General features: G+C 33.9%; 1 protein-coding gene across 1 annotated transcript; it reads right to left on the bottom strand.

The window, feature by feature from the left end:
- Positions 1-2,639: 2,639 nt before the first annotated feature.
- Positions 2,640-7,621, bottom strand: LOC120104064 (tryptophan aminotransferase-related protein 2-like). The gene is made up of 5 exons (XM_039114459.1): positions 7,302-7,621; positions 5,861-6,164; positions 4,007-4,284; positions 3,586-3,887; positions 2,640-3,073 (listed from the first exon to the last, which is right to left on the bottom strand). The coding sequence occupies exons 1-5, from the start codon at positions 7,403-7,405 to the stop codon at positions 2,889-2,891; spliced, it is 1,173 nt and encodes a 390-aa protein (XP_038970387.1). The 5' UTR covers positions 7,406-7,621; the 3' UTR covers positions 2,640-2,888.
- Between the last annotated feature and the right edge of the window lie 3,213 nt (positions 7,622-10,834).

Raw genomic sequence — 10,834 nt, 5'->3', positions numbered from 1 at the left:
CAGAATCTATTTACGAGAATCAAAAAAATTCCATGATAAAGTTGAACCCCTAGTTTTAGTGCGGCAGAGTTGAACTAATAAATAATATCCTCTTCCATACTGACCAAGTTTTCCCCCTAATATCCTCTTCCATGGAAATGACACGCAATGAGAGTTATTGGTTTTGGTGATTCACAACCTAAAACATATCCAAAGATGAAGGAAATATATAACTATAACAAAAGTTACCATAAAGCATACGAATTATAACCCGCTAGAGAAAACAAATAAATATGCATTACCTCTAACTTAGAAGAAAAGGCTTCTACCTCGCCAGGTGGTGGATAACACCAAAATTTCCTTGCTTTCACATTCACTTGATAGATAGATGTTTCATGCAATCCTATTTTTTAGGCCATAAAGGGCTGTCAGAAAATGAAATTATAGCTTCATTCATCTCTTTTGAATTTTTGAATTCATTAAAGAAATATAAAATTTGTTTACCAAAAAAAAAGAAATCTAAAGTTTCTTAATTAATTGTTTAAAACACCTTATATCCATAAACATTGAACATTTAAAAATTTCCTGTTTCTTTTTCTTTTTCTTTCTTGAGTTTTTGGAGAGGAAAGTTGGGAGACCCATCAATTCATTTCAACAGAATAGAAATGTTTACAAAATAGTTTTAAGAAGCATAACTGATTGACATATACAAGTTTAGAAGATAATTTAGAAGAAGCAATAGAAGCCCATTTTGACATGAAAACCTTAATATTCTTGAGGATAATATTAGTCACCAAGAAGCTTGCCTTCTGAAGGTTCTATTGTTTCTTTAGTCCCAATTCCAATCTTTTCATAAAACTGTACATCCAAAGTAGATTCTCCTTTGTTTACAAATGAAATTACCAACTTTTGTTTTGTATATTAATTGCTTGAGTCAAGCTCTAACTATCAGATACACAAATTGTATGCTAACTCCAACACAACTCATGCTGGGACATTCAGGGAACATAGAAAGTACTTCTTTTCACCATCTGTCATTCACAAAATGTTGAAGAAAGAAAGTTGAGATGGGATACAACTCATGAAGAGATAGGCGGTTGATTACCAAGTGATGAGAAAAAATAACTTTTCTGTAGAAAGCATACGGAACCTTACAATATATATACAAAAAAAAAACTTGGAAAATATTTTTCCCAAGGAGATTTTAATAGATGGTCCTGGCTTTGAGTTGTCAATATCATAGCATGATTAAACTTTTGCATAGAATCTACTGGGACCAAAAATTTTGTAGGATTTTTGGCTGCAATAAGTCTCTTTTTATTTGTGATGTAATTGGCTTTTTGTTCAACCATTAAACCCTTATCTTTAGATTAATGGGCTAGAATGAGCGACATTACTTTCCAATTCACCAGATAGTTTGTGTCATTAACAACTAGGACATGGATTTTTTTGATTGCCTGGCTAGTAAAAATCTCAACTAAGTGAACCACCGACACTCTCAGCAACAAAGCCGGAGTGCCTAGGGTGCATATGTTGTTGTATGGGTCATGCATTCTGACCGCACGGATCGCACGTCCCGACAATACAAATCATGGGTCCCGTACATATGGGTCTCGAAACTTAGAAAAGTTTGATTTTAGTTTTGATCTTTATAATCTTTCTTTATGAGAAGTTTTGATGTTATAAAAAAAGTTAATAGTTAGAGCTTTTCGAGTTAGAATGGAACTTGAAATTCTACAATAAAAGTTGAAGAAAAGAGTCATTTTTTACTACTTATAAATATCCCCATTGAGGCTCATCATATAATTATACTTGAGATACTTAAATTCCTGATTTAGCATCCTCTTGTAAGAATTATTCCTACTTTCTCTCTATTCTCTCTCCTTTCCCATTTAGTGGATAAGTAGGATTTCCCAATGAGCATGTAAGAGATGTATCCCTGGAGTGGCCAGTCAAGATATTATTTTCTAGCCGTAGAAGAGAGTAATTGTGCCTGCTCCTCTTCCAACTATCATCCGCTCTATATTGTATGTGCCATAGTAAGGTTTCTGCCACATCATAATTGGTTGCATCGACATACTCTTCCTTTTTTTAAGTTTTCAGCCCAAGTTCAATCCCTCCTCCCAAAATTAATAAGTTTGGGATAAAAAAGTGACCTCCACATCCTGAAAAAGTAACTTCTTAAAGAGAAGTTTTTGTTTTCTGATGGTTACTTTTTTCATGGAAAAACAAAAGGTTCTTTGAGAGAAAAAAGTATATATATGTAGAAATGGTCTTTTTCCTTTCCTAGGTTCCTAACATGACTCTGGATCCCCACTACCTGAGTTTGAGTTTTCTCCCTTCCAAGTTCTCTATATACCGGCTCTTAATATTTTGAATCTTGTTTCTAACATTTTACTATGAAGTTTCTTTTGATTCAGAACATATTTAGTTTTAGCTCTAGATCTTGTTAGTTCTTTAGCAGTTTTAGAACCCACTGGCTCTTCTTTTGTTGTCGATGGTTCTCGCTCATGGCACCGAGAATTTGGTTACGACACTCACAGAGCCCCTCATTCTAGGAAAATGGGCCATTGGGCCACCTTTCTAAGCAGTGAAGCCTTGAACCAGTCACTGCAATCATGTTGGCTTTAATCAAACATAACAGAGAAGTAGTCGTTAAGTCAAAAACACCATCATAATAAATGAAACAAATGAAAAAGTCTCTAAGAAAGGTAAAATTACAATTTGCCGTTAACAATATGCCCCACTCTTAGTGCTTGTTAGTTGGTATATAAGCCCCGGGGAGAGTGGTGCCAAAGAAGTAATTTAGCTAAATGCTGCTAATAAATATTTTGACGTCTCCAACATTAGGGAAGTAATGCTCCCACCGAGGTGAAAAGAATGTATTCTCATCAACAACAAGCAGGAGCTCAATGAAGGGACGAAAGCCTTTCAGTGAAAAGATCAAATGTCTCATCTCGATCTATCATGCTAACTCGGGTATAGTTGGGACTTGCTCCAAAATAACTCCCACCTCGAGTAAGGATCTTGTGGGTCCTTAAGAAGCTCGCACAATCTTCTATTCCTTCTTTTTCACATTTCAACCATGCAAAGGCTGTAGAACAAAAGGATTAAAAAAAATGAAGAAGAATAGAGAAACTTAAGTCAAATATAAGAAGCTGAAATTGATGTTACTTCTATCAAATAAACTAGCAACTTAGACTAGTCATAGATAGTTTTCTTCTAAAGTCAACAAGTTAATCAAGGAATTTTCATAGAAAGAACACCTGAACAATTATTCTATTCATGATAATAACCTAAACATGGTATTTAAAACATGACAAGAGTAATTAAGCTGAGATAGAGATCGAGTATGCTGTACTCCCTCGATATGTGTGCTAAAATTTTAGGTAATTATATTTTAAATAGTGAAAAATCAACGTATTCATAAGGAGATGATGGTGTATATAAATAGGATCTCATACATTGATGAGACCAAAGCGACTGGTACGTAGAGCGAAGCAGAAGCAAACTAGCTTACGAAATATTTATCAAAGTCTAATCTAACTTGCACTTCCAATTTTGAACATGAGAAACAGGTAAGTTTTAAAAGCTACAATCACATACCAGGAAGAGTTTCAGCCTTCTCTCCGGTGAACTTGCAAGTTTCAGATGGGAACTCCGGCAAGCTAAAGATGCCTGAGGCTTTGACAGCTTCTCGTAACTTCTTCCATCGATTGACTAGAAGACGCCGGCCAAAATCGAAGAGCTTGTCTGGGTTTCCAGGGATTGGATGCTCATAGCTATCCGAGACTACTTTAAGAATCTTTGTTGCCCGAATCTGTGAGACTTTGGACACTCCAATTGTGCTTAGCTCTATAAATTTGGTCATCTTCCGAGCAACAGCAGCGTCCTTCACTAGAGCCCACCTGTTTAACAAGGACCACAACCAAATTAGAGAAGTTTGCCTCATTCAATTTAACCATAGATTATTGAAAAGAAACCATCCTAATTTTATGAAAAATAGAAATTGAAGAGGCATAGCTACCCAAGACGAGATCCAGCATGGCCAATGCTCTTTGAGATAGTAAAGATCGAGATGTCATGATCTGCGGGGCTAGTAATTGGTGTATATTGAGGCCAATAGTAGGCCAGGTCATGGATTGTCTTCCCACCCTCAGACTTCAAGAATGCTTGCCTTAGAAAGCCATCAGGGTTGCTAGGAGAACAAACCAACTCAATATATGCATCACCCTTAAATGTGCATGCATCGCCAGCCCATCGAAAAAGTCTAGATCGAAGGTAATCCATCAGCGGTGCATATGACTGCAATTGAAAAGTTTGTTAAATTTGATCAGGAAAAATCATTTTCCAGCAACTTATCAATCTAAAACCACAAGGGAAGCTGAATCATCTATGCTCCCTAATTTATGCAGTCTTGTCAAGTCAGCAGATCGTTAGGCGATCATCATATCCATAGGTCGTGTCTATTTGAAATTAAACTAAGTTAGAACATATTAGGGTCAATTTCGATAATCCAGCAGGATTGGACTGAATATCCTACCAAAATTCTTGGCTAAGACCACCCATTTAAGAATGGCTCAATCAACCAAATATATCCTAGCCCAAAAAATGATCTCTATGGATTTTTTTTCTCTTGCAAACCAATAGGCCCATAGGCTGGAATTTAAACTAGGATTTGATGGGTCTTTAGAAAATGAGAGCCATATAGACCAATAGGATATATTTCTGCAGGATTTTTAGCCTAATTCTCTAGAAATATCCAAATAGGCCTTTAGTATGCTATAGATCTTGTGTGCAAAACTAAACAAAACATATTGTATTAAGGCTTTTCCAACATAAAATTACCAGAAGATAAATTGATGGGAGATATTGTGAGAATTAGCAGAAGCTCTCCTCTTAGAAAAAAAAAGAATTATCAGAAGCTAAGACAATAAAACTATGAATCAGACAAATGAAGAATAGCTACATTAAAAAATTTAGATGAAAACAAATACTGACACCTAGTTGGAGAAGAGCCATTCTCTTATACTACTTAAATTAGATTTGATGGCTTGTTGGAAAACAACATAGCAATTAATTTATATAAAGCTAATTAACTCAATCGGGTTATGAATCCATTACTCAAATATTTACTCAGGGAAAAAGTAATGAGTGCATCATGGTTGATCTCTATCCAACTTTCATTAACTTCGTAGGGCAATTTTTTTTAAATAAAGTAATGGGAACCCCCTCACATCAATTACATACTCTTTGATATGGACACCAGTGCAAGTATAAAGTGTGGATACTTGCTGAAGTGTCATATTCTTTTATGTCTTAAAATAAAGAGGGTCAATTCTTCTAGCTTTTTATATTTTTCTCACATATCTATATAAATTTGATATATAGTAGTCATTCCTAAGTGTTTGAAGCAAGTACTTTAAAATAAACTGAAGTACAAAACATCAACTCCTATATAGATTGAAAACATGAAGGGTTCTAAGCCTGATATATATTATTGATCTTTTATTGTTCAATCTAAACTTTTGAGACTCAACAAATGTATGATATTCATAATATTGCTTTGTCATTTCTTTCTTGTTAAACATTTTTCTTGGCTATAAAATGGCAAAGCAATATTATTTTTTAAAGAACAATTACATATATGTAAACCTTACCAAAAAAATATCTGGTAATTTTTAGTTTATAGCAATATTATTATTTTTTTCTTGATAATAAGGGAGGCCGCAAAATTGGCCATCCGGATATCAATATTACTTTTAATGATTAGTTTTCTTTCCATAAACCTTATCTTAGATAGAACTAATACCCTTTAATTTATTGCTAGTCATATGTTTTACCTAATTATCAAATTTGGTGCAACGCAAGTAGAGATTACCGAGTAGTATGGGACGACAGACACCACATTCATTTGGTCGGGGGTATCCGAAGGTGATAAAGCATAGACCGCAGCTTGCAAGAGCTGGCTCGAGCCGGTGCCGACGATTAGGTGTTGATCCTCGGTCACAGCATTGCCTACGAGCTTGTGAAGGCGTCGTATCTCTCGAGCAAACTCGGGTTCAAGAAACCAGCAAAAGTTGGTCACATCTGAGAAATAACTTATCGTCTGCGAACTCAGAATGGTGATGGCCCCTTGATCCCCCATCCCTTTCCAAAATGATTCGTACATGGTTGGGTCTCCACTGCATCATTAGTTTGACATCAAAATTGTTATAATCAATGCTTTATATAGAGACGTGGTCTATTGACCTCATCTTTTTCCCTACATGTAGTTACTATGTTTGGTTAGGCTATATACAAGTTGCATATACAGCTTATTTAGCATGGTTGTGCAGTCTATATGCAACTCTCTTGACAATATATGTAAATATTAAAATGTAGAGGAGTTTAATAACTGGACTGATCCTTTCTTTGATTGGACTTCAATACATGGTCTCTTGACCATTAGCATTTAATTCTTTGTAACAGACACTTTTATTACATATACTCATAATAGTTCTTATAAACAATTATATAAACCCTTCACATAGTTATATATTCCTGCACATACTTTTATCTATATATGCAACATTATTTATAACAATATATATATTGTGATATAACTATGTATAGCGGTTAGGGACTTGGAATTAAACTCAACATGGACTAAAAGTCGTGATCTAGTCAATGGAGGGACCGACTATTACATACATCAAAAATATATCACTCATATGTGCCAACATATGCGCCCATATATGATATAGGATTTTATAATGTTCGAAAATTTCAAAGAAAATATGAAATTATATAAAAGTTTGAAAAATAATTAGGATAATCAAGAATAACAAGACAAAGATGGTAGAATTATCGTTTCTATATATTTATTCCGGTCAATGGTATCATGGCTTCTAGCACCAAAATTAACAAATTCAGTTTAAATATCTAATCAAAAAATTGTCCAATTTTGGAACAAAATGTACACAATGAATGTTTGTTGCCTTCTAGAACATGAATTTTGTTCTTTTTCAGAAAAAAAAAAATCTGTTTGGATATTCTCACAAGATTATGTTGAAAATTTTTTAGGAATCGGATCTATTGGCCTATCTAGCTTGCATTTTCCAGGAGTTTGTTTAAACCCAATCTAGATTTTAGTTTTGGACTACAGGAAGAAAAAAAAGTCTCTATAGATACATAAATATATTTTTTTTCTATTGGATATGGGTTGGATGGAGTTTGGGTATTTTTTCAACCTCAAGATCTCATCCCCAACTTCACCTTCGATGAGGGCATCCAACCAAACCAACAAAAACAAAAGCACGGGGGGTGATGAGGATACTCACACATCAAGATTAATGACGAAGTCCTTGGAGGCGGGGGGCTTGCCACTGGTGTTGCTGACGACGGTCTCCTGCTTCGCGGCCATGTTCTCCTTATTCTGCTCCATCCTTTTTGTCTTCCTCTCTCCTTCTTATTCTTCTTCTTCTATCCTTCAGATCTCCCCATGGGCCTCTTTTTATATAAAGAAAAAGGTATATGCCGGTGGGACATGGGTAGCATTTAATGTCAACGGCTAAGCTCTGGATTCCATTTCCCTTCTATCTTCTTTTGGCAAGTATCCTGGATTAGATTTCATTCTATCTCATTTTCTGCACCCTTATCCCAGAGCCCCGAATAAGATATGCACAAGATCGCTTATATAGAGCCACAATTCCAATGAATGCAGATATCTTTTGTTGTTTCTTAATTTGCGTTTCTCCTCCCAGGTTTGAAAAAAATTGAAGGTATAGAGGATTATTGCCAAGGATGGTTGTTTAGCCCTTACCGAAGTCCTTTCTTCCATGCAGCATACATGCGCGAATTGGAAGGAAGGATTGGATTGTTAGTTTCCAAAAAGAATAACATGAGTATGAGAAAGTTGCTTCTTGTTTGCAATACTTGTTAGAATAAAATGAATTTTTAATTCAATTTTAACAAAAATAATCCAATCATATCAGAGAAATAGTTATCCAAATCTCTAAGAACTCATTTGATTCGTGAAAAAAGGAGGGAGAATGTCAAGCCCCAACCCGATGGCCCGAGCCGAGTGTGTGAGAGACGGTCGTACATCCCCACGGTTAACACCATATGATATGCAGCCTTTTTTACTCACACATATGTCATTCCAAACTCAGGCACTGGGAGATGCAAATAAACTAATACATTTATTCAAAAGAACATAATGATAATTTAATTGAATTGATTATCGAAGGATCCTTGATATAGAGTACAACTCTGTTATTTATACTGATACGTAACAATTGCCTTAAAAAATAATAACTATCCACTTTGATAGTTGCTTTGCATGTCTAATCATTACTCCTAGTAGTTCTGGTAACTACTGTCAACTATCTTCCACTATCCACGTGTACAAGCACGATCATTCTGCAACACTGGACCGGTAGTCATACCTTGTCAACCTTTAACTTATTTTGATGCAACTTGTGTTGGTTGTCTTCCTTCATTCGACCTACAATATTAATTATTATTATAAAATTAATAATTTTATTTATAATTATAACATATTATTATTTTAATATTAATGTATATATTTTTGATTAAAAAATAAGGTAAATAGAAATAATACATAATATTATTTCATAATATAACTATAAACTACATAATGTCTTTTGTTATAATTTAAAATTATAATTGAACACTAATATGGAAATAACATGATTAATAATATATTATAATATAATATATAGTAAATACAATATATATATCAATATGATATAATATATATAATACTGATATAATGTATTAGATATATTAATATACCAATATTTTCTGCTGGACTAAAGGGTATCTTTGTCCCCATACTTCAGCCTAGGATTATTACGCTCGGGAGATCTTGGATATCCAATATTAAGGACGGATTTTCCATCATTAACTTGGGGGTGCAATTTGAGAAGTGGGGGTGATTTAAGATCATTGCCACATAGGGTCACCATATATGGTACAACCAAATATGGTGATCTCATTACCTCTACCATCATCACTGTTGATCTTGGGATGATCTTCTCATACCAAATGCCTTAATGAATTTTCCAACTTATTAATTGTCTGGATATAAATAAAGAAGATTGAGCTTTTTCTTTCACTCAGTTGTAAGTTCCTCTTTGTAATGTATATTACTAGCAACATAGAACATCATACTACATTTCAATCTTCTTACTACTGTTCTTGGCTAAAGTTTTATACAGCCCTAGTCAATGCCAGCCTATCCTAGAAACTATCATAATAAACCTCCGCAGACTCCGATGCATATCCATGCTTTCTATATATATTTGAAAAGATGATGATGGTTAAAATACAAAAATCCAATGAATCAGCAATTTGATACTTTATGATCGATGCATATAGCTCAACACTAAAGAGTATAATCAAAGAAAGAATCCAAATTGTCCTATATAATTTTTGATCACTTTAAAGATGTCAATATGTAGGTTTACATTGTAACCGTAAATTTAAATATCGAAAGGTTCTTTTTTGATATATTTAAGAGGCAAATGGATCACACTTAATGGAGAAAGATGCAGAATCTATTTACGAGAATCAAAAAAATTTCATGATAAAGTTGAACCCCTAGTTTTAGTGCGGCAGAGTTGAACTAATAAATAATATCCTCCTCCATAGTGACCAAGTTTTCCCCCTAATATCCTCTTCCATGGATATGACACGCAATGAGAGTTATTGGTTTTGGTGATTCACAACCTAAAACATATCCAAGGATGAAGGAAATATATAACTATAAAAAAAGTTATCATAAAGTATACGAATTATAACCCGCCAGAGAAAACAAATAAATATTCATTACCTCTAACTTAGAAGAAAAGGCTTCTACCTCGGCAGGTGGTGGATAACACCAAAATTTCCTTGCTTTCACATTCACTTGATAAATAGATGTTTCATGCAATCCTATTTTTTAGGCCATAAAGGGCTGTCAGAAAATGAAATTATAGCTTCATTCATCTCTTTTGAATTTTTGAATTCATTAAAGAAATATAAAATTGTTTACCAAAAAAAAACAAATCTAAAGTTTCTTAATTAATTGTTTAAAATACCTTATATCCATAAACATTGAACATTTAAAAATTTCCTATTTCTTTTTCTTTTTCTTTCTTGAGTTTTTGGAGAGGAAAGTTGGGAGACCCATCAATTCATTTCAACAAAATAGAAATGTTTATAAAATAGTTTTAAGAAGCATAATTGATTGACAGATACAAGTTTAGAAGATAATTTAGAAGAAGCAATAGAAGCCCATTTTGACATGAAAACCTTAATATTCTTGAGGATAATATTAGTCACCAAGAAGCTTGCCTTCTGAAGGTTCTATTGTTTCTTTAGTCCCAATTCCAATCTTTTCATAAAATCGTACATCCAAAGTAGATTCTCCTTTGTTTAAAAATGAAATTACCAACTTTTGTTTTGTATATTAATTGCTTGAGTCAAGCTCTAACTATATACACAAATTGTATGCTAACTCCAACACAACTCATGATGGATCACTCAGGGAACATAGAAAGTACTTCGTTTCAGTATCTGTGATTCACAAAATGTTGAAGAAAGAAAGTTGTGGTGGGATACAACTCATGAAGAGATAGGCGGTTGATTACCAAGTGATGAGAAAAAATAACTTTCTGTAGAAAGCATACGGAACCTTACAATGTATATACAAAAAAAAGAACTTGGAAAATATTTTAATAGATGGTCCTGGCTTTGAGTTGTCAATATCATAGCATGATTAAACTTTTGCATAGAATCTACTGGGACCAAAAATTTTGTAGGACTTTTGGCTGCAATAAGTCTCTTTTTATTTGTGATGTAATTGGCT

The sequence above is a fragment of the Phoenix dactylifera genome, chromosome 16 (assembly GCF_009389715.1).
Source record: "Phoenix dactylifera cultivar Barhee BC4 chromosome 16, palm_55x_up_171113_PBpolish2nd_filt_p, whole genome shotgun sequence".
NCBI classification, from domain to species: Eukaryota; Viridiplantae; Streptophyta; class Magnoliopsida; order Arecales; family Arecaceae; genus Phoenix; species Phoenix dactylifera.
This window is presented reverse-complemented; position numbering and strand designations above follow the sequence as displayed.